This window comes from Oryzias latipes, chromosome 12 (assembly GCF_002234675.1).
Source record: "Oryzias latipes chromosome 12, ASM223467v1".
Taxonomy (NCBI): Eukaryota; Metazoa; Chordata; class Actinopteri; order Beloniformes; family Adrianichthyidae; genus Oryzias; species Oryzias latipes.
In genome coordinates this window covers 28,952,127-28,976,652 of record NC_019870.2, presented here as the reverse complement: position 1 = coordinate 28,976,652, position 24,526 = coordinate 28,952,127, and the positions used below count along the sequence as shown (strand labels likewise).

Below are 24,526 nucleotides of genomic sequence, written 5' to 3'. Positions count from 1 at the left end.
CAAAAAAATAAATTTTTGTTATTGTGCTGTTTTCACTTTATTTTTGGTCAACTTTGATCATTTCTTTATTCAGTTTTTTATTTATGCCAATTATTGCCCTTTAAGTTTCATGTTCCTTCAGCAATGTAGCATCAATCCTCCATTTTCTTCTGGAAATGCAGCTCCTTCTAGTTGGTAAAGCATCTTTCTTGAGCTTCATATGTTTTCATTTTTTGGCTAAATTTCCTTGTCCTTGAACTTTAACATCTTCGGCTTTTCCTCCTGTCTCTTTCTAACCTCTAAAGGTCACACCACATGTTTTCTCTCTATTTAGTCATGTTTTGACTTTTTTAAAACCAAGTTTGTTGCAACAAACTCTTTATATTTAAAACCTTTGGCTCCGGCTCATGTGGCCCCCCCAGCCGTCCCCCCCACTCCATCTGGATGAAGCTCATCTGCTGGACTATTTAAACATGTAGTTGTAGAGTTAGATAAGCTAATTCTCTCTCAGAGTCTGGTCCATCGCCTGTCCGTCCTGGGGGAGGATCCCTCCTTCACCCCTGAGGTTTCTTTGTTTTTTCTTTTTTTTTCTTTTTTTGTTTCAGTTTTTTCTCACAGAGAAGGAGGGTCTAGAGGCAGGGATGCCCAGTTTAGTTTAGTTTGGAATTTTCCTATTGAATTCTACGTATTTATCATCCTTATGATTTTATATTTACTTTACAATTACCAGTGCGAAGCCCATTAAGACGACTGTTCTCGTGATTTGGGGCTATAGACATAAAACTGAGTAGAATTCAGGTCATCAAGTCAAAGTGCAGCATTTAACCCAAACCGCCAGGCCCTGCAGGTGAATGTTTTCATGGTTGCTGGTGCTCTGACGTGTTTGAAGGAAACTTTGAAGGAAGGAAGCTTTGAAGGAAGCCCAGGCTGAAGCCTCAGGAGGAGCGGGATGCTGGCAGCCGTCCTCCGCCTGACTCCTCAGTCAGACGCCTCCCGGGCCGCTGATCATCATGCGCCTCCTCTCTCTCTGCCTCGGATCAGGAAGCGGAGCTCCTCCTCGGAGGCTGTTGCTCCTGTTTATCTGATTCCCGCGACACAAGAGCCGAGTCTCCTTTAAGCGACACCCGCTGGATCTCGTTAGCTCTTCCTCCCGGACAGCCGGCGGGATGCGGAGCAGCGGAGGCAGTCCAGCATCCATCTTGTGTGCGCGTGTCTCTGCGCGCCTTGGGGTGATGAAGCGGACTGTAATCTGAGCCGGCGAGCCAACAGGAAACCCCTCCTCCTCCATCATGGATGCAGACTGTCAGTATTTGCTCCTCTCGCTGCAGAGGCTCGGCCCTGTATGAGGGTCTGTCCCGCTGAAACGCGTCCTTGAATCAGCGCGTCCGCCTCCGCGCCCTCGCGCGCGCTCTCCTCGTTCCTCCCGGCCGCTCCCTCTTCCTCTCCTCCGGGGGAGGGGGGGCAGCTGCCCGCAGCGCTGCAGGATGCTGCGGTACACCAGCACGTTCGGCCTCATCATATTCAGCGTGGCGCTGCTCATCCTGTCCTTCATCAGCTTCGTGTCCATCAAGAAGGACGTCAACCCCAGATACGGACCCAACGGAGGACCGAGGATGTACATGTTCCACGCGGGCTTTCGGTGAGTTCAGGCCACGGAGTCAGTCTGAGGCTGCAAACACCCACATTTGAACCGGTTTAACCTGTTCTGGTAGCGTGTGTCTTTCATCAGGTCTGAACTCATCAACCCACTGAGCTGTTGGAGGGATTGGACATGAATGAAGCATGTAGATGTTTGGGGGGTAGATCTGCTGCGGGAGGAGGCAGCTGAAAGCCGGCTGCTGGAGGCCTCTGCTGTTGGAGGCCTGGTTGAAAGCTCTCATCCAAAGGATTGGTGCTTCTTCAGTTTTTGAAAAAGCCTTTTGTGCTTCGGTTTCTGAAAGCCATCTTTTGTTTTGTGTCCAGGTCATGGTCCTGTTGTCTGCAGTTTTGATTCTCCTTCATGCATAGCTGCTTGTGTTTCCATGATGTTTAGTTCATTGTTTTGGCTCCTGCTAACTAACACATTCCCCGCTGCAAAAGTCAGGTTTTTCCAGGCAATTTTTCTCATATTTTCCTATTCTTATTATATTTCTTTTCTTTTAGTAATTTTGCATTGTCATTTTTTCTTTCAAAGTATGTTTTAATCATCCTACAGCAGGTTTCCTGCTTTTGGGTCCTCCACAATCATACTTTTTGGAGGGAATTTACTCTTTAGACGTAAAAAATGTGAGGATACAATCATTTACAAGTTCAAAAGTACATTTTTAAGTTCAAGTTTCACACAATTTAACAGCAGCAGCCAAAAACAAACTGAAACTAACCAGAGACAGCAGATAAGGTCACATGAATTCACACATACACACATGCAAATCACTTAAATGAGCAAAATCCAGAGACAGAAAGTGAAGTCATCAACAGTAAACGTGGCTAAAGAGCCTGTATCCTGCTTTCCTTTAGCCTTTCAGAATAATCCAAATATTTGACCATATATTACCTTTGGTACACTGAAGAACCGTTTTTTAAATGAATTATTAGTTACTTTTGCAGCTTGTTTTCCTACTTGGAAGTAAGACGACTCGATCTCAGAGGCTCCGCCTTTCATTCCTTGCGGGTACCGCCCATTTCATGACATCAATCTAGAGCCGGCCTTGGCAGTGTGTCTGCGTTTCTCCCACGAAAACAAACAACATTCAAACTTTTGCAAAAGGGATGTTCACATTGTGCATAGAAAAGGAAAGTATTTAGCCAATCACCGCTAGCTCTCCACGGAGAAAGTGTTAGTCTGGGGGTGGAGCTGGCAGCGCCTACTCTTCCTGGAAGGGGCGGTTCTTCACTTTGTGACATCACACTGTGAGGACTGATCCTGCTGGACTAAACAGAGGAAGTCTTATGATGTCCAGAAATGGTGATCAGAGCTGCTCTGCTGCTGATGCAGACAGTGAATGCCAACTTCTCTGATCACAAATGAGGATCAGACCAAACAAACGGGGGGGGGGGGCTGGTGCTCAGAGCGCAGGTTTGTTCAGAAATGCGCGTATGGAACAAACATATCGCTTTGGGGTTTTTATGGTGAGGAATGAACATTATAACACACTTAAAAGCTCAAAAAGTTGATTTTGCATGATAATAGGCCCTTTAATTTAATGTCCCAAAAAATTCCAAAAGGAGTCTAACATTAAAGACACAGAGGAACTTTATAAACTTCAGTTTGAACAATTTTCAAAATATAAAGACAGATAATCAAAGCTTAGAAGTGCTTCCTGATTCAAAGCTTCATTTAGTGAATACAAAGATTTGAGTCACTGACATGTTACTTTTTTTTCCAGCGGCAGCCTTGTTGGTCTTTAGAGCTCTGACCGTTCTCAGTCAGAGCAGCTCAGATTTCCTCTGATGGGAACGAAACACCTGGGTGTCATTTTCCGGGACTGGGGGTGCGAAAGACACTAAAGGTTTTTAGATGGTCACACAGTAACAGCGCACGGTCTCACATGAATGCTCTGAATGCATCCGCTAGGACTTATGCATTAGAGAAAGAAGCAGGATGGTTCCAATTGATTTAAGAAACAGCTCAGCCCTGATGTGAAAAACTAAAAACTGCAATCCAGTTCATGATTTTAGGGGGCCTTGTTTTGGAGCAGGGGTCCCCAAATCCAGGCCTCAAGGGCCGGTGTCCTGCTGGTTTTCCTGAATCCCTGCCTTATTTGCTGCTGATGACCTGGATCAGGTGTGTTTAGCCAGTAAGGAGCTTCAATGGGAAGATGGTTGGAAAATATGTAGGACCCTCGAGGCCTGGATTTGGGGACCCCTGTTTTGGAGGATAGGCTACAACAGAAGGAATCTTTGCTTAAATGAACTAGTGTACATCTGCATTTTCCTGTAAATGTGCATCAATCTGAAGGGAAAACAGAGCATCTGTTCGTCTCCTCGTGCCAGGTCGTCCAGTCAAAGCTCAGGTGTGGTTTGGAGGGATTTAGCTTGTCCAACAGCAACTGTGCCAGACTCACATAGAGAAGGGCGTTTTTGCAGTTCGTGCAGTTCCAAGATTTCAGGAAGCGATAAATCATGGCGACGCAATCGGGGCACCAGGGAATTTTCACCTGTTTTGTGTCCTGATTTGCTTTTGCCAACTCTGCAGTTTTTTCTGACATTGTGGTTTCTGAGTGGAATTAACGTGACATTTAATTGAAGCCAAATTCACATCAAAACGTGGATTATGTTTGGCCTCATTGCTGTTGAATGAGCAGGTCTTTTAGCTTTTTAGATCTGAGAGGACTTTGCCGTGTCTTAATGAACTTTGGGAGCATTAAGCTCTTTATCTGGAAGGAGCTCATGAAGATGTTCATAACATTGGAAAAAAAACATTATTAGGATGTATTATTATTAATTATAAATAATTTATTACAATTATATAATAATTATTATTCTTTATCATAAAGTTAAATGCTGCAAACATAAACTGACCTTACTTTCTTTTATGTTTTAATTCATTACAATCAATTCATGACTCATCCTAGGTTTGACATCATCATGTATACAGAAACAAAAAATGGAATAAAAGCGTCAGTATTTCCATAATTCCATTCAAAAACATAGAAACTTAGAAACTATATTCAGGGCCAACTGTTTACTTAATTTCAAGTATTTGTTTATTTTGCAAAAAACTGGGGTTCCAGCTCATGAAATCCACAAAAAAACGGATTTCAGGAAATAAGAACCGTGTGGAGAAATCTGTCCAAATTATTCTTTTTCTTCTTGGAGTTTAAATGAAGATGGGCATCATCTTTGAGGTGCTACTGTGTAAGAGTGTGTAGGTTAAACATTACGTATCAGTTCATTTTTCCATAAAGCTTGAGTTTGGCCCGTGACTTTACTTCACTGCTTCCTTTTGGCCCCTTGTGATTTAGAGTTTGACACCCCTGATCTAAGAGAATGTTCCAAAGCAGCGGTCTCCAGCCTTCTTCAGTTCACGGACCAGTTTAATGGCAGCCAATATTAATGGGAGAGAAGTTTGAGTTTAATATTATTAAGTTTCAGATTTCCCGGTACAGAGTAAACCATGGACCGTACTGGTCCGCGGCCTGGGGTTGGAGTTCTAGAGGACTTCATGATTCCTTCTGCTGAGGATCTGGATGGAGATGCTTCATTTTGGTTGATTTGATGAACTTATAATTAGGGGTGTGAAAGAAAATTGATTCGGCAAAATATCGCGATAGTTCATTTGGCGACACTTGTATTGATTCAAAATGCTGCCAGGACGATATTTATGTAATCATTTCTGAGCGTCCTTCAGCGTCTGACTCTTGTTGTCCACTTCACCCTCCAGCCACTAGTTGGCAGCAGAGAACACTGAGCCCCTTCAAGCAGCTCTACTCTGCACAAAACAATAGACCTTTTTCGCAAAAACCGGAAGTACGTCATCAACGTGTAAACCTAGTTCCGGTTTGTGCTTCGCTGGCGGAGGAATGGCAGAGCCTAGAGTGTTTTCGAAGAGCCTGAGTTGTGTTCCGAAGTTCACCAGCACCGATGTGATGAAGAGTGTGAAGATGCAATCGTCCACTAAAGGAAACAAATTGGACATGGGATATAAATTCGTCCACGAAGAGTTTATCCACCATTACCAAGGTAAGCTTCAGCTAGCTTTAGCCATAGCCGCATCACCGGTAACTCTGTGTGTTTACGTCAACTGTAAATCCTGGTGTTATTAATTTGTAATATAAGGCATCGCAGTGAATATGTTGTGTGTATGTTTAAGTGAAAAGGCATGAGATTAACATAACACCCAAAAATTTGGTGAAGCTGTAAATAAGAAATGTTAAGTTGCCCGTATGCGTGTTCATTTTGCTGCGGTTGCGGCACTTTCTTCACTTACTAGTATTATTTTTCTGAAAGTATGGTGAGCAGAAGTCCTCTTTTCCTGGACATGTCCTCTCTTTTGATACTTATATAATAAAATAACATTGAACATAGATGAAATGTAATTATATTTGCTTCATGTATGCAGCTCTGAACACCAATTACTCTCGATGAAATATCTCACAAACTCACTTCACTCCTCTTTTTTACAAACTCAAATCTGGTCACCCTATTGACAGTTATAGTTTCATGTCATTCTGAACATTGATGTAGCAACATAAGTATGTCCTAATTTTAACCTATATAATTTATTGTGTCTAGATATCACTGGACGCAGAAAGTGCCAACCTGAAAGCTTTCGTCTGCAGTTGTGTGGCTGCTAAAGGATTTTGCAATCACATAGTTGCCATCCTGTTCCAGACCGCACATTATTCACAGCTGGGTCTGCAGGCTGCTCCACCCCCCTGGCCTGCACGAGTGGCTTGCAAAGATGGCACAGGTGGGTTTGTGATCATATTGTCATTATTTTTTAAGAACGTATGTGTATCCATAACAACTCTAAATTATTATAAAAACACCCCAAGTAGTTACTACAGACTTTAATTGCTTTCTGCCTTTTACTTATAAGGGAATCCATCCTGAACCGGTTAGTGAGCTGATGGTGCAAAAACCCAAAACAGTTGGCAGGGACGGTCAGAGGTCCACACTGTACAAGGCATACAGGTGATTAACTTTTTGTTGCTTTGTGAGCAAGTTAAGTTTTTTTTTTTTTAATCTTATGACTAACCAAATTATGGTTACAGCAGATATAATGAATTAAATTGAAATGTAGTTATGCACTTATGTCTAACTTTTGTGTGTTGTGTTTCTCTTGTGTAGGACCACAGCCAGATCCATATGATGGCATCTGGAAGCAGATTATGCCAGGTGCAGCCCCAACCTCTCATGGTTGTGTTGGATGGGTTTCTGAGATGGAATGAAAGAGAACTTGGATATATATTGTGGCAAATGCATGAATGCATACCTTAAATTACACTTATCTTGTCTTTAACAATCAGTTCAGCCTTCTGTCTTACTGTTGATCTGTAATGTTATTTTTTATTGTAAATGTTTGATGTTATTTGCATACCAAAAAATTAAACGAGGCACAATTTTGACCAAAATTGTTTTATTTGTTCATCTAATTTTTTTGTGTAGTCAGTCACATTTCAACAGAAAAATATTACGAATATAACAATTATATTTAATTAGATTTTAAGAATATGTGGAAACACTAAATTTTTCCATACTATTTGCACATTATACATTATTTACATACCAAACATTAATTCACTCTTCAAAACAAAAAAGTCCATGATAATTTGCCAAAACACGGCGGTTAAGCCAGATCTGATTCACACTGCCCATCAGTGTGAGCGGCACAGAGAGTTCCTGATGTGAAAGGACTTTATCCTACTGATCACTCTTTCCACCATAATTCTGAGGCGGGTGATGGCTGCGGTTTGTTCTGTTTCCTCCTTGCTGAATTGAGCTGAAAGCTTAAAAGGTGGAATAATGATCTTAGATCCAATGTCAGTTAGGAGGTCTTGAACGAGGAACTTTTGTCCGCCATGACATCGTCTCCTGGCTCCAGCAAAGGAACTTGGCTTCTAAGTCATGGATGTAATCCAAAGCCTCATCCAGAGCACCTGTGAAGATAAAGAAATTAAAAATCAGTCTTAATATATTAATGCTACCTTTCAACACAACACAGTAATCATGTTTTGAAAAGTATGTTAAGTATTTAATTACAAATACATTTCATTTATTTTTGTTAAGGAAATTACAAAATGACAAAATGCTCAAAAGTGATTAAATACATGTAATTAAAATAGGTGAGAGCATGAACATCTTTTATTATAAATATTAATTTGTTCAGGTAGAAATGCATGTATCCAATAACGGTACACATAGTTGACTAACGTTAACCAAACACATTATGAACAACCTTACCTGCAGGTGGGTGTGTCATGTAGTCGTGATCCATCTTTACTGTCTTAGCTTAGCCACCATGTCGCTAGTATCTTCACAGCTTAGCTGCATAGCCTGACGTTTGAGGTTCTGTCATATTCTGACTCCCTTCTCAAAGGATCAGTAAAGTTGTTCCAAGGGAAAATACTCGGGGCAACACCACTCTTCAGGCGACGAACGACGCAGCCGCACCACAATCCCGGAGCGAAGTTAGTAAGTGCCGGCAGCAGAGGGTGCTACCTGTGTTTACATTAAAACTATGCCCTTCATCTCTTCGGATCGCCTATATCCATTTGGGTTTCAGGTTTGGATCCACAGGAAAATAATGAAATGAAAGGTAAGGCTGTTTTTGGTTGGAAGACGAACAGCCTGGAACGCAACAGAGACTGCAACTCTTCGACTCTGCCATTCTTCATATCTGCTGCTACGCTAACAGGAAGTTGTTTTACACGTCATTGACGTATTTCCGGTCGAAAAATGCGGAAGTGTGAAAAAGGTCTATAGGAAGACCTCAGCTAGAGGCAGCTTGTTTTGTTGTTATGAGACATGAAATACTTCGTTTTTACTTGGGATGGGATCCAAACAGAAACTCTGAGCCAGTAACATATAAAAATGTGGATTGTGGTGCTTTTAGCGGCTCAGATAAAAACGAATGAAGCAGCGCAGCGGCTAATTCACGGAGCATCATCCAAAATGCTATCGGCAAATTGGGCCAAAGTTCTGCAGAACCTCCCAGCAATAGATTCTAGTTTGGTGACCTGATGGATCAGAGGGATGTGTACAACGCTCTGAAAAAAAGGCCGACATCATGGCGAGGAGCGTTTCTAGTTTACTTCCGCGTGTGAGAAACGTGGCTGCAGCTGCAGAGCAGATATGTAAACACAGTACCTTCTTTGTCACATTAAAACAACTTTCCTTCGTTCTGTCATGCTGCCTCATCATCACACTTTATTGTTTCTGAAAAGAATCAGCCCCCCCCCTTATTTTTGAAACACCATTCAGGCTCCTGAACCGTTCAAATGTTCTGGAGAAGCTACATTAAGCAATGTTGAAAATAAACAGCATTGTATTTCCCCAATAGAAACTTATTGGTTAAGGAACATTCATTCGTTTTTTCTCATACTGAAAAATATTTTGTTGTGGAAATCAGACAATGTTTACTGTTCCCTTTCTATATTTTAACTTACCAAAATAAAAGCACTATGAATTTGCTTTGGTAAATGCAAATCATATACGAGATTCAGCTGCAGCGCTTAACATTGTGATCATTAAATAAACTGAATTTGACCATTTTATTACAATAGAAGACATAAACAAATTCAGGTAGAGTTTTTTCAAAGTCAAATGTATAAAAAAAGAAAGAAAATATGTTTCGGTAAAATATCGGGATACGTATCGTATCTCCAGACTCTTGCCAATACACACCTCTACTTATAATCCCTGTCTTTTTCCTTTTGCAAAAACAGAGAAATGAATGGTGATTCCTCCACAGTTTTCTTATTTTCTGAAATCCTGTTTTTGTGGGTCTCATCAGCTGGAACCCCAGTTTATGTCAAAATAAACAAATAATCTAAATCATTTGAAAAGAGGGATCTGACTGAATATATATTCCACAATAGTTCACTTTTCAGAATGGAATTAAGGAAATAAACACACTTTTCCATGATACTTCATTCTGTATATACATGTTTGTCTTGTTTAGGTTTGTTTTTACTTTTAATTTTTGTTATGTTTTTATTGTGTGACCGAAACCAATTTCAATTCAACGAAACCCCGAAAGAAAAGACGTACTTATGCAATGTTTTTGGGCTCTTGGGAAAAGTTTTGCCAGAAATATATAAAATAGATTCCTTATTGCTTCCATAGGAATTTGATTAAGCTGATCAAGTTTGAATAAAATAAACTTTTTTGAAGACACGCCCTGTGAGTGTTATAATATTAAAGAATATAATATTTTAATGTCCATCATTCTATAATCATCAAGTTTAGAAGCTTTAGTTGGTTCACCCAAAAGAGCAAAATCCCAAGTTCTGCGTGCTTCACTTAATAAAGTGAAGCACGTTATAATGAAATAAATGAAAATATGAAATAAAGTTAGAAGAGAATGTAAGGACAGCGATGCAGAACGTCTGGACCATCTCCTGACGTCAAAAGGACTGATTTGAAAGTTCAGCTGGTTTCAGTCAGACTAATACAGACCCGCTCCTCAACCAACTGTTGTGTAAATCATTTCTGACCCAACGTGTCGCTGTGGAGCATGATGGCTGGTTCTGGAGGCCAGCGAGCCGTCCTTGGTGGTTGTGATTTACAGCACGGCAGCAGCATTCATTTTCCTCCCGTCAGTAATCATTTTGCTTCTCGTTCTCTGTCACTGTGGGCCAAGGTTATGCTCCGAATGAGTTAAGATGTCCAGGAAGGCGGCATTTGGACAAAGCTTTCTGCTGCTGGACAAAACAGAGGAAGTCTTGCCCAGAAATGGTGATCGGAGCTGCTCTGCTGCTGATGCAGACAGTAAATGCCAATTTCTCTGATCACAAATGAGGATCAGACCGAAAACAGACGTTAATGCAACCCAAACCCTAAGTACAACAAAATCTGTGAAAACCATGGATGCCTGTTCTGAAATAGAGAAAAATATGTTAAAGAAATCTAGTTAGATGAAACATGAGGAGGATTTTGAGTGTCAAAACCTGGCAACCTGGCAGTGACCTGTCTTAGGCTGTGTCTGAATTCCTTCCCTACATAGTGCACTAAATACTTTGCTAGTTCTGTCTGAATCTGCAATTCCAAAATCCAGAGCCCTAGAAATTTCCCAGAAGTCTCTGCGAAAAACCAGTGTGCTCACTAGATCTGTGAATATAGACCACAATGCATTGCGTCGGAACAAGTTTTGCCAAAAGAATGAATTTAAATGTATATTTTTGGTATAACATCAACATTGTAATTTTCAGAAGACAGTGGACTCATAAATAATCATCACAAACGCTCATTAATTAGATTTTAACTTTTCCGTAAAAAAAATATAGTAGTGAGCGTGGAGTATGACTTGCTTTTAAAATCCAGGGCTCTACATAGAGCAAAGCTATATAGTTTTTTAGTAGTGAGGGGTTAGGGGGGCACAAGTGTTTGCAGGCCAATGTTTTATTTCAGAACAAACTCAGGTTTTCTGGGGAAGCTCACACTTTATGTGGGAGCAGAAAGGGGTTCATTTGATCTGTTGCAAAGAAATGACATGAGATCAAATACAAAAACACCAAAGAAGGGGAGTTTGGTGCTCTGGGGGTCAACATTTTTGGCTTATATGTAGTCAGGGGGATGAACCCGCCTGTTTGAGTCACTCTCATCGTTTTAATTGCTTCCACTGCCTCTCTATTGGATCAGATTTAGAGGCGCCTCGCCGTCATCAGAGGCGTGTTTTTGTTGTCCTGTAACATCTGCATGCCAAGCCTCCACACAATCATTTTTGTTGTTCCTTTTTGTGCATTTGAAGCTGGTTTCAGCAGTTGAGTGATGACTGAGACATGGGTGAGTTATTGTTTGTCTTGTGTTTCATGTCCTTGTTGCAGCGAAAGGCCGCCTCGCAAACCCGACCTGAGGTGAATACAAAGAGAAGAATGTATTTCTGCTCCCACACACTTCTATGTCTCCATCTATTCTTTAAGCTCTAATGTCTGAAATAGCCCCAAACATTGGAACAGAATATGGAAAATGCATTGAAAACAGTTCTGAGGTATTTGATGTTCTTTAACTGTAACTGCAAGCAGTATGAAAGACAGATATGTACTGAAGGGTCTTTGCTGCTTCTGTCGGAAATTCTATTTTTGTGTCTGAAAACAGCTTTTAACTCTTAATGGGACTTTATCACAACATTTACAACACCTTTGAGGAAACTGAGTGATGGGGATCTGGATGTTCATTCCACAGTGAAAGCACCGGCCTGAATGCAGTCAACACCCGTAATGGTACTGCATTCAGGCGCTCACTGTCCTTTTCCTTTGGCCACGCCTCTATAAGGGTTAGCAAGAATGTGCTTGTACTATGGAAAATACTCATGCAAATAACCAGTGTTGGGTACATTACTATGAAAAAGTCTTTTGAAAACAGGAAGTACTAAAGTTCTCCAGCAGTTTTTTTCTCCTAAAAGGCAAAACGGTCATTCTGACTGGAGGGGGCGGGGCTACAACCAGTGAAAAGTCTAAAATCCAAAAGAACAACTATTTCCAATACAACTTTTTACTTTATAAATGTTTAGGTTTCTCCTTTTAAAGAAAGTTAAAGTGAAACAACACAAAAAGCAGCGACCACAGCACCAAATGTGAATCAAAATGCACGAAAGAAAAAGAAAAAACTAACATAAGGTTTAAATGAATCGTGGTAAAGGTTTCAAAGTGTCTCAGCTTTGTGAAGCTGTTCTAGTTTCAGTGATAATCCCGCTCTGGAGAAGATTCTCTCAGTTTTCGGGTCGGTTCTGGAGCAGATTCAGATGAGATGACTTCTTGCAGACTTTAAATTCTGCCTTTGTGTTCTCCATCAAAGTGTAATGGTTCCGTGTGGATGTGGATTCTTCTGGTTGCATCCGTCTGTCAGTTCTGCATTGCTGCCAGTGTTTCCAACTATGCCCCCCCCCCGACGTGCTGCTTAGTGAAAAAAGGAAAACAGGTGAAAGACTTTAGAAAAAAGAACGTCTCCGGCTCGTGTCGTTCTCATCATAGAGCGGCTCTAGGAGCGGAGCGGATCTATGCTCTGGTGCTCCTCACAGCCTCTCTCTTCGTCTCACCTGGACCTCCCACATTCATGCACTCTAGAAGGAGAAATTTGCAGACTGACTTTAAAAAATAGGATGTTGTGCCACATTAAGAACTCTGGTTCCTCAAAACCTTCTTGCACATGGACTAAAAAGAGCCAGTGAAAGAAAATATCTTGGTTTCATACTGCTTGTTTAAAAAAATGTATGCATTTACATTTTTTGGTTTTCAATTTTCCATATTGTCCAATAATGGCTACAATTTCCGGCCTGTCTCGGTCTGTAATCATGGTCCTTTACTGAAAAGTCATCATTTTTGCTTGGATTCTGCTGGTCTGAGTTGAAGCCTGCAGCTTTGTGTCACATTATGGACACAAAGCCAGTTTGAGCCAAAGACAGTGAATCTGTTCTGCCGCTGTTTGATGCTGATGTGCTCAGATTTGAAACAGCATGAGGAAAAAGTACTTCAGATTTGAGTTTGACTCTTGTTTTTTAGAAATTTTTTGTGCAAATATACCAATATTTATGTTGTAAAGACAAGTGTGTTTATTTTTTTTGAAGTGTTTCGACATACTTTAAGTGTTTTTTTTCTCAGTCAATGAAACTGCCTTGGGGACCATGAGAGGTGACACACCTGTGATGACAGGTAAAAAGTCCTGTGAAATGACAGTAATCACAGCATTTTGAATAAACTTGGGAACTCCTCACAAATCCTGACAGCAGATAAAGGTACATTGCATCCTACGGAGCCCGTGTCCTGACATGGTTAAAAAAAACATATTAATTTGTACCAACGAATTATTATTTCATTTCAACGAAACAATAAATAGTTCCCACTGAATAATTAAGTTGTTCCCTTGAAATGTTAATTTGTTCAAATGAAGGAGTTTGTAAAATGAAGAAAATCCTTAAAGCTGACTTTTTTATCTCGCATTAACCAGAAGTGGTAACCTGTCAGGTAATGTCTTTTCTGGCTAGCTAGATTTTGTGGAAAATGAGGCAAATCTTCTCATTTACTTTGATAATTTGCCATGTTTCACTTAGAAAAATGTGTAATTACACTGTTTCCATTTAATCATTGATGCAAAATAAACACAATCCAACTCACGTCACAAGGCATTCTTAAACACAGATGTGAGGAATACTTGGATTTACAGCAGAGACCTTCACATTTCTGTCTGTGTGTATCTCATCACATTGCATGGAAGACACAGAGGATGTTTAGAGATCAGATTTATGTATTTTAAATAGTTTTACAAAAGCATCGGGAATCACGTCTCCATGTCTGCTTTCATTCACATCCTGGTACGCACTCCGCCCCGCTGCAAAAGCCGCTTTGTCAGACACACCTTATGAGGGAGAAGAACTTCAGGTTACAAAAGAAAACGTGAAATGAAAACATGTAGACAAACACGTAGTTTGTCCAAGAGGGGCAACAGTAGCGTGATGTCATCATTAGTGTCAGGCCCCGAACACGTGTTGCAGGCCGAACAGTAGTTTTTGTACCGTCACCGGAGTAGCAATCGCATCAGTATAGTCAATGGAAACATCAGTGATGCAATGGCAAAATATATTTCATCTTTGCTTTAAACCAGTTAACTTATTTACAAAAAGATGTAAGCAGAAGCATTTAAGTTTATTTCCAGTTGAAAACACGCGGCATGTAAAAGGTCACAATTATTTAGTGGGAACAAATTAGTATTTTTTTTAACCCATGTCAGGTCAAGGGCTCCGTACCTTTTGTTAATTAGAAATTACGTTAATTACGATCATATTTGTTTTGCTGTAACCAGGCTGTCCTGGGTTTTCAGTTGTTCTTCAGTCGGGAACTTTGAACCCGATATTTAAACATTGTTGTGAAGTTAGCTTATCCCAATTATTGGTTTGAAAAATTTGTGAAAATGTTGGCGATTTATTTATTTATGCATTTTTGCCAACCTATGATAGGCAAATTCCTACATCAAAATCACAAAAATCACAGAGTTTTATATATAAATATATCAAATATATATATAATAAAAAAGTAAAGAGAATAGAATAAAACAAAAAAGTTTGAACCTTTGAAGCATGTTAAGGCGAGGAGGCAGCGGTAAAAAAATGGAGGTGAGGACGTTTTCTGTACTTCACGTTTCAGTCAAACATGTTTGAAAGTAAAAGGACGTCTCACAGAAGAACTTAAAGTTCTTAAAGAACTCAAACGCCATTCATAACGACTCTTGAAAAAGTTGATAACTTATTAAAGATAATTAGTCCGCCTGCGTTAAGGCGGAATAATATCTTAAAATGATATGTTAGTTTACATCTTTACATTTTCGCCCCGTCTTTGCTGAACTGTGTCTTTGGCTGTTGAGTTCAGTTCAAGGATGGTTCCCAGATCTAGAAGACTAAAGACGATCATGTAGCTCCAGCGAGGACCGCTTGAAACGTCTCTGTGAAGCTCTGTGTGTGTGGGGGGGGGGGTCTGTAATGATGTCCCTCTCACAGCAATGCGGTTCTGGGATCTCTGCTTGCTGGTAACCGTCACCAGCGCCAGCAGGATTTTCCTCTGTTCCTGACCTGAAGAGTTTTTTTTAATGTATAATTCTCCCACATTTACGTATTTCAGGGGCTTCATGCACTGCAGAAACCGAAATTGGTCATCTTAGCAAATGTGCTAAAGCTTTAAATTTAATCTAAAATTTGGATTTGTTCAGACATCTTTTTACATAAAGACACATTGCATTAATAGGGATAGTTAAATGCTAGAAAGTCCCAGAGATACACTTTGCAAAGATGACTAAACTTGCTGCATGAGTTCTGCCTTGTCGCTATTACCAAACACATCCCTGGTTCTGACGCAGAATAAAAAAACTTGTAAAGCCTGCATTTAAACTGTGATGAAAGAATAAATGATGTTATCCAAATTGTTACCATTTTTTAGGAGTTATATCAATTTGAAAAACATTTTTTTAAGCTCCTGCATGTTTCTTTTGAAGGCATTTTAGCTTAAGCAAGAACGAAGGCTACTGTTCAGTTTTGAAACCAAGCCTGTCAGAATATTTTAAATTGAAGATCATCCTAAAAATTCCAAGATTAGATGTCGCTCAAGCGTTGGTTTGGCAAATTAACCACAATAATGAATTCTGTGGATGAGAAAGCAAAAGCTTTTACAATAAAACTGCTTCAGTTCGCAGATGAAAACTTCAAGTTCTTACAGTAATTATGTGCACAAACCATATATTTGCCTTCATTATATCACAGTATCTTTTTTCTAAAATACTTTGCAGAAACACAAAGCAGGCTGTGAGTTTGTCTCGCAAAGCTTTTACTCCGTGTTCAGATGTTTCTCTGCGTGTTCTGTAAGTTTATTGATGTGACTGATTTATTAACCGCTTATTCTGCTGCTGATAAAGTTCTAATATAGTAAAGGCCTTCTTAGTGAAACTTAGGCGAGCTAAAATGCTTCTCAAAACGTGAAAGTGCTGCTTCCAAAGGTGAACGCTTTGGTAATTTAGGACACCTGTCCTCCTCCTCTTCCTCCTCTTCCTCCTCCATGCAGTTCCCAGGTGGCGATGAAGTATCTGGATCCAGCTTTCACTTCACTGAGCAGCGCTATTAATGAGGACCTGAAGAACTCCTCAAAATGGACGTACAACAGCACTGCTTTTATACAGCTGAGGTACACACACACACGCGCACGCACACACACACACACACACTGAAACTATACAGGCTTTTAGCACTTGCAAGTCCAACGGCAAGTTGAGAAAACGTTGAAGCTAAGGGCATTTGCAATGTCATAGTAAAGGAAAATTACAGCGTTAATATGAAAATATGCCATTTACAGAAAACGTTCATGTTGAGAATGAATGTTTTGTGACATGAAAGGTTTTTTGGGTTCAAAAGACCTAAACTGAATTTCAGTTCAGGCTTAAACTCATGGTTATTCAGCACATGCAAGAGTTTACACCCTGCAGCCTAAAACCTACAACCTGCCAGATTTGTGTAAACGTTAATCCTGGAACCAAGTGGATGGTAAGAGCAGACATGTTTCTCATTCTTTCTTCCTGACGCCTCCTGCACCTAATAAGTACGGTGGCCAAGAGGTGCAAAACACGGTTACATTTAAGATACAACAGCAACAAATCAGTTCAAATGAACAAATACTGAAACACAACAGTAAACCCGAGTGCAAATTACCAGGTACCGAATCACAAAAAGCAATCCCGTAACAAATTTGGTATTTGGTCATTTGCACCCGGATTTGCTTTTGCTTTTCAGGACTCTGTAATTTGTTCCGTGATTTGCTGTTTTGAGCAAATCACGAAAGCGAGCTCCAACTGCTTCAGTAAAGCATTTGGAGCTCTGGAACTGGGGAGTAAAGCCCAGCCCTTCAAAACAATCTCACTCCGTAATCCACCCGCCCATTAGTACTTCTGTAGAGTATGGCAGTATGAAAAACCATGAATACAAGAAATACAAAAAATAAAACTGGGCTCAACACAAAACCATGGCGCTAATTTAACAGACACGAATCTGTTTAAGCAGTAATGTCGCTCTTATGAAACTGCCTACGGGGCCAAGATCTGGCTGTTGGTTATGAAAGTTAACTTTTTACATGAATTAACTATTGGACCAAATAAACCAGCCTTGGTCATCAGCTTGGTGAAGCTGACCCCTCACCCACTTAAAGTGTCTGGTTAGTGGTTAGTGCGTCCTTTGTGCTGATATGTGCCTTCAATATTATCATCAGTGCTGCTGTGGTTTCTGCGGTATTAAAAGTATTCACAGCTAATCATCCCCCCAGGGTACTCCAAAAATGAACCTGATTGGTCCACTGTTTTTACTTTTTTATGCTGATTTGTACCGTTTCCGATGTTTTAAAATGTTTTTGTCCGAAAATAAAATAGAGGTTCCTCTTCTACTAGCCTTTATTTCTCAAAAGCCTGGTTCAAAAGATCTGGACAGCTGTATCGTTTGTACCATCATTATCTTTCAGTCCAACGAAAGTTATTCCACACTGAGGCAGTTGTTTAGCTCTCTTACATCTGCCCACTCCATGCTTAGGCTTAGTTATTGAAGAGCAGCTGTGCAAAAATGACCACTAAAGCTCTAGCACTGTGTTGCAGGACAGAGATCTCTCATCACATCGACATGCCCCACAACTTCACTCTGACTCGAGACGCAGTCAAAGTCGGACAGCTGATGCACTTTGACTACTCTAGTCACAAGTACGTGTACTCCATCGGAGAGAACTTCCGCTCGCTCTTGCCAGAGGTCTCGCCGATCCTCAACAGGCACTACAACGTTTGTGCTGTGGTCGGCAACAGTGGCATTCTCACCGGCTCGCTCTGCGGGGCCCAGATTGAGAAGTATGACTTTGTCTTCCGATGCAACTTTGCTCCCACAGAGATTTTTAAGAAGGACGTTGGTCGCCGAACCAACATGACGACATTTAACCCCAGCATCCTGGAGAAGTACTACAATAATTTGTTGACTGTTCAGGACAGGAACAACTTCTTCTTGAGCCTGAAGAAACTGGATGGAGCCATTCTTTGGATCCCGGCGTTTTTCTTTCACACGTCGGCCACAGTGACCAGAACACTGGTGGACTTCTTTGTGGAACATCGAGGACAGCTGAAGGTCCAGCTAGCTTGGCCCGGAAACATCATGCAGTACATCAACAAGTAAGACAGATGCAATGTTTGCAGTGTGTCCATGTGATTTATCATGATGATGTTACACATGTAATTCTTATGACGAAATACAAGTTTTTATCGGCTGAGCTGGCAGGTTTTGACTGCTATCATGGTGTTTTCAAAGAATAGACTGCTCTGTGATCTCCTTTGATTGATTCTCAGCAAAAACAGCTGTCATCTTACACGTTCTGCAGGTTTTAAGATAGTGTGGAAGTGAAGCAAGATCATCCTTTGACCTTAAATGTGGTTTCACGTGGTCTTGTATTGAGTTTTCAGGGAGTGTGTTTGCAGATTACCAGTAATTCTTACATTAAGGGAAGACTACATTTACTCACAGAAAACAGAAGAGACAAAGTGAAGATAAAGAAATACATTAGTGTGTCCAGTGTGCTGTTAATAATGTGGCCACAGTTAGATTAAAATACCAGCAAGATGCCTTAGTCAAAATATAAATGCAAGTAATACAACTTTTTTTTTATCTTGCCTACTGGTTTCAGTCAGGGAAGACAGTGCCTGGATCTAAAAGGCCAATTTCTACTAGTCTATCTGCAGTACGTCTCTGTTGTGCTTGCATTGACACTGAAAAAAATATAGAATGTTCATTAATCAATCAGATTGTTTACATCGCCTCTGGGTTCCTAGTCCGTCCCTCTGCACCGCAAACCAAGCTTTAGGCAGGAGTTCTATGTCCAGCCTGTTGAAGCGTAAAAAGTCAGGGAACCGAGACAAATCCAGGTTTCAAAATAAACACCTCTGTTGTACTTTCAAAATCAAACCTCATTTTATATTCAAGGTGACCTGCCGCAGATAACATCAGCGTCCATTTTCTCCATGGACAGTGACAGTTTGGTTTTGGAAGTACAAAAACATAACATATATGACACAAAACATGCATTTTACAAGGACTCAGTGAGGAAGGAGAGAGGATAGGGCCTCTTTGCTTCAGGTTTAGGTGAGCGGGTTACAGAAAATGGATGGATGGAAGTTCAGGACGAGAAAGATCAAACTGATCCTCTACATCGGATTTGCTCAATAATGTCCCTCTCCTCTGGGTTTGTGATGTGTATGTACTGCAATGTGAAGTCATGTGACAAGGTCACCACAAGTCAAACAAGAGGATGTGGGTTAGAAGCTTTGCTGACCATCACAGAATCATTCATTTGTTCATTCATTTTCTAACTGTATGTCCCCTTTCGGCGTCTCGGGACTGCCGGAGCCCTTACTGGCCACTTGTGGGCGAAGGCTGGGGACACCTTGGACAGGTCACCAATCCATCATAGAATATGTTTGGTTTTTTTGAGATATTTGGAAAGCAAGAAGAGTTTTTTTTAGGCAAAAATTGTTCTCAGATATTGTGGACAGCAGAAGCTCTTCTTATGCAGTTCAAATGAAGATGGGTAAATGTTCATCTGCACTCCACAAGCTGGGCACAACATCCATCTTCTTATCCCTTTAATGTGTCTTTATCCTGTTTCTTGTACCATTTGAAATGAGCAGGTGCTATTGTTGTCCAAAGCTTTGCTTCATGTTTACAGCAAAGTGGAGATTTAGGCTGAAAGCCGGATTATAGGGAAACTCCATTTAGTGAAGGGAAAGGAACTCAGCTCTGTCTGTGAGTGGAGAGGGATTTACGTCTGTTGCTTACTGTTGGAGCTGTGGAGAATGCCTCTCTCACGCGGACATTATCTTAACCAATCCCATTAAATCTACCTGCTCTGGACAAATGACCACATTGAGATAGCTCACAGGGCTTTCACCAGCACAAGGACCGATTAAGATGTTTGTGACAAAGCTCGTTTGGAGAGAGTCTCCCTCTGTGATGCGGAAACAAAACCCGAAAGAATGGTTGGAAGAACCTGCATTATCAGTGCTTACTTTTGTCGTCTCCAGCTGGGTAAATGTCTGCATAACTGGCTCATCAAAAACTCTACAGCCTCATTTCCACTAAGCGCTACGGTCCAGTCCGGTTGAGGATGATCCTAGTAACTCAGGTGAGCATTTCCACTCTAAGTTGGACTGTCACGGACAATGCGGGGTGAAGCTAACAACAACAACAACAACAATGGAGGTCATCCAGCAGCTCATTTTTATCCTCTTGGCTTTTGGTTCTTCATATCTACAAAGCATTTCATGTCTTTTGAGAGAAGATTGCGGGCGGCGAGGAGGAATACAGACGTTTTTGTTGTTGTGATGACCTTCAGCTAATTGACGGCTTTCAACAGTAGCTCCACCCTAACCGGTCTGTTTCATTTGTATATGGACCTAAAACAAGGGGGGCCCAAAAATGTTGTGGGTCGGTCCAGCTTAATGGGTCCATTTTATATAGAAACACTCAAAATACTAGACTGGACAAGACCGGACCATACCGCTCTGTGAAAACGAGGAATAATTGATTTTTAATCAAATAAATATGTACTGATTTCTGCACAAACTTTAACAGAAAAAAAATTGTGCTAAAAGTTTAGCATTTTGAATTATTGATTGATTGATTTAGCCTTGTAATCCAAGCCTTGCTTTTGCTTTAGCGAGTTACGGTGTCCTAATGTTGTGTGATGGTTTCTTTTAATGGTCACACATATGTGCACATTAATTGATAACAGATTAGACCAGGGGTTGGGAACCTTTTTGTCCGAGAGAGCCATAAACGCCACCTATTTTTAAATGTCATTTTGTGAGAGCCATACAATATTGTAGTGTCCCTTTCCCACACTGAGGCACGGAGACTTAACCTCTTTTAAGGTTATTTATTCTGGTTACTGCAGGCCGTAACCAACGCGGTACAACTTATTCAGCAACTCCTGATCTCTCCTGCCGAGAGCGCTTCTCTACAACTTTTTATTTCCCCGCTCCCGCACCAGCCCTCCTATTTCCTTTATTCGGCCCATCGCTGAACCCCATTGGTCCAAACTCCCCAACGACAGGCTGAGCAACAGAACTGAGGGCCAATTAGCATCTCTGTTTGATGCGTTCAATGAACTCTGGAACTTAGAATGCGACCCAACAACCACCCAGTGCGCTACAATCTGTTTAAAGATAAAAATACAAGTGAATGTTTGCATTTTATGTCATTTCAACACTTAAATTACATTAAGTCTGTAGATTCTTTTTAATAACATTGTTATGCTGTTGCAAATAAATGATGAGTATTTCCTAGCATTAATGTGATTCTGGTGCTGCATGGTGGTTTTGCTGATGGTCTAGTCTGGTTAATATCATGGTGAGTTTCAGCTTCATGGAGGCGTTGAGACTTCCATCCGTTAAACGTGATCGTAGGTTGGTCTGAATGTTCTTTAGATGTGAGAAAGACTGCTCACATGCAGACGTGGGGCCAAACATTGTCAGCAATACTCACACGCTGCAGTGTGTGGTATGTGACGGGAAGCGTGTTCTAAGTTCTGACAATCAGTGTGCCGTTTTCACCTCGCTGCGTGAGCCCACTACCCCTTCCCTTTTCCTTCACACACATTTGTAGCTCCTTCACAGAGATGGGAGCATCTGCAGAGACGGCAATTCGCAGGTCTCAGGCTGGTGCAAACTCTGTGATATAACAGATAATAGTAAACTGGTAGTGGCGCAGATTTTTTTTGTCCTAGCACCGCTACTACTGCACGCGTCCCCTGGCATCGCATCGCGCCCGCGAAAGACTGGTCTAATGAAACTTTTTTTTTTTTTAATTAAAGATTTGTCTGCAAGCCACATGTGACCATCAAAAGAGCCAGATATGGCTTGCGAGCCACAGGCTCCTGACCCCTGGGTTAGACCAACACAGTGGTGAGAATGAGAAGACTATAAATATCCCTTTGATTGAATTTGTTCTTGTATTTAACAGCTACTGGAAAACCAAACAGTTGTCGCCGAAGCGCCTGAGCACCGGCATCCTGATGTACACTCTGGCCTCTTCCATGTGCGACCAAATCCACCTGTACGGCTTCTGGCCTTTTGGCTGGGACCCCAACACGGGTAAGGAGCTGCCGTACCACTACTACGACAGGAAGGGGACCAAATTTACCACCAAATGGCAGGAGTCCCATCAGCTGCCAGCAGAGTTCAAACTCCTCCACAAGATGCACACAGAAGGACTGCTGAAACTCACCCTTTCACATTGTGCTTAAAGCCGCCGCCGCCGTCGCTGCAGTGCTCATTCAAACTACCATCCAGAGCTTCTGAAGGCGGAGCTAAGGGAAGGACACCACACCAAGGTTTGGAGAACGGTCACCATGAATCTGTTATTGGTTAAATTCAATCTTCTGTTTTAACTCATTTTAGCTGCTCAGCAACTTCCTCCTCTATGCCTCATCTATGACTTTGGTTTATATCATTTTGTTTGTCAAGTTAACGCATTAAGCTTTTTAAAGACACAGTGGCCGAACAGGAAGCCTTCTGCTGGGTTTTTACCGTGTTAAGGTGGTGACCTTTCAACCTTTAACATCTTTTCGTTTGGTACTGCTTGTGCTTGACATCTTGTGGTTATATGCAGTTTTGCAGCTACTAGAGATGCCTTTATGTGATATGCTGTAAGTATTTCATAAGCCTTAAGTTAATGGCCATCACTTCCAAACCTCATGTGCAATACCTTTTTTCTTCAGCCCCAGAAATATCAGAGAATATGTCCATTAGAATCTTTTGCCAAAACAAAAATCTTATTTTTTCCATAAAATAGGAAAAAAAGATCTTAAATACAATTTATCAACAAGTTATAAACAAGATATAAGAAGTTGTATTTAAGATATAAATACAACTTGAGCACATTACACATTCTGGTTTTAATACCAACAATCAAAGTCAAATTTGGAAAGCAATAAAACCTGTGAATGCTTCACTACCTCTGCTTAGAAAAGTTGAATAGAAGTTATAGCTGAGAGCTCTACGAGAAGTATGAAATTCTAAACCAAATCTTACTCTTTTTGCCATCCCTGCTGACACCTGGTCTTCTTGGATTGGCTAGATTTTATTCAGAGGAGGTACCCAACTTCCTCTTTGGTCACAGTAACACAGAAAGGTGCGGGGAAATGTCTAAACAGATGCCAAGAACTTCAGATGCAGCTCTATGAAGAGAAGCTTCATGTAACACAGAGCATTGCTTACAATGATACAAACTCACCCTTCAGTGTTCTCAGCAGACTTTTGTTCAGGTAAAACATGCATTGATAAAAAAAAAACGGTGGTAAATCTTGAATCTGAGCTTTCTTTTGTTCCCAGCTCACCCTTGGCACAGGCTGGCTCAGGGGGATTCTCTGCATTGTGTTTGAATGACAGGACAGCCGGTTTGTCTGTGTTTGATTCTCTCCACAACATATTGTAAAGGTGATGCTCAGAAACGGAAGACTGACCCTAACCCTATCATTAACCTTAAGTACACTAAACAAGCAGCACACTGCAAAAAGTGAAATGGCTCCTTAGCAACCAGTGGTTGGCTGGCAAAGGGTGTACAGTATTCTCCATGTATTTGCGGGGGTTAGGTACCAGAGACACCCCGAAAACGCAGTATTCGCAAATACGGAGAACAATCCCGCCATTCCAGCCACCCCACGTCTGTCTACTCACCCTTCTAAAACATCTCTGATGCTTTTTTATAACATTCATTAAAGAACCTTTTAATTCAGAGCAATAGACTGTACCACAGCGTACTTTGTAAGCACACTAGGAGTGTCACTGGTAATTTGTGACGGTTTCATCCATCATTCATTCGTCTGGATGGTAATTATCCTCCACGATTATCCTCTTCAGCGTATCAGGAATTTTTCCGGCTGCTCATGAGTCAGCTGATGCCATTTCTCCATGCAGGAGCAAAAACTTCAGTTGGTAGAGATTCGGGAACCAGTGGAACAAGCTCTTGGAGGCTGACGTGCTCTTCATGTCCGCTCCCCTCCTCAGAAATTCGTGCTGCACCATCCTCAGATGCTAAAGTCTCATACAAGCAGTTTTTCGGATGAACTTGAGTCACGTGACAGAAAGAAAAAAAAAAGTCTGTGAATACTTGAAACCGCAAATGATTCAGACTGGATACATTTGGTTCGCTTAAAGTCAATCAGAGTTTGTTTCCCCCTATTATCCAGATCACATTTTAAGTGTGAATACACCCAAGTGAACCCTGGTCTGGGACCAGGATCCGCTCTGACCCAACGTTGGAGATGTTCTTGGTTTGTTTCCAATCGGACTGAGCCGCGATTCGCTCTGAGTTTCCTCAGTCTGAATAGGCTCACTGCTCAGAGAGGAACAACTG

General features: G+C 41.1%; 1 protein-coding gene across 1 annotated transcript; it reads left to right on the top strand.

Moving 5' to 3' along the window:
- Window positions 1-1,463: 1,463 nt before the first annotated feature.
- st8sia3 (ST8 alpha-N-acetyl-neuraminide alpha-2,8-sialyltransferase 3) lies at window positions 1,464-22,415 on the top strand. The gene is made up of 4 exons (NM_001201496.1): window positions 1,464-1,618; window positions 16,164-16,283; window positions 17,734-18,291; window positions 22,133-22,415. Exons 1-4 carry the CDS (start codon window positions 1,464-1,466, stop codon window positions 22,413-22,415), a joined length of 1,116 nt encoding a protein of 371 aa, NP_001188425.1.
- The last annotated feature ends 2,111 nt before the right edge of the window (window positions 22,416-24,526 follow it).

Bases quoted from the DNA above. Each gene is read 5' to 3' on its own strand.
- st8sia3 (NM_001201496.1), top strand. From the start codon at position 1,464: ATGCTGCGGTACACCAGCACGTTCGGCCTCATCATATTCAGCGTGGCG. The intron at 1,619-16,163 runs GTGAGTTCAGGC...TCCTCCATGCAG, and splicing joins ATGTTCCACGCGGGCTTTCG to TTCCCAGGTGGCGATGAAGT. The intron at 16,284-17,733 runs GTACACACACAC...ACTGTGTTGCAG, and splicing joins ACTGCTTTTATACAGCTGAG to GACAGAGATCTCTCATCACA.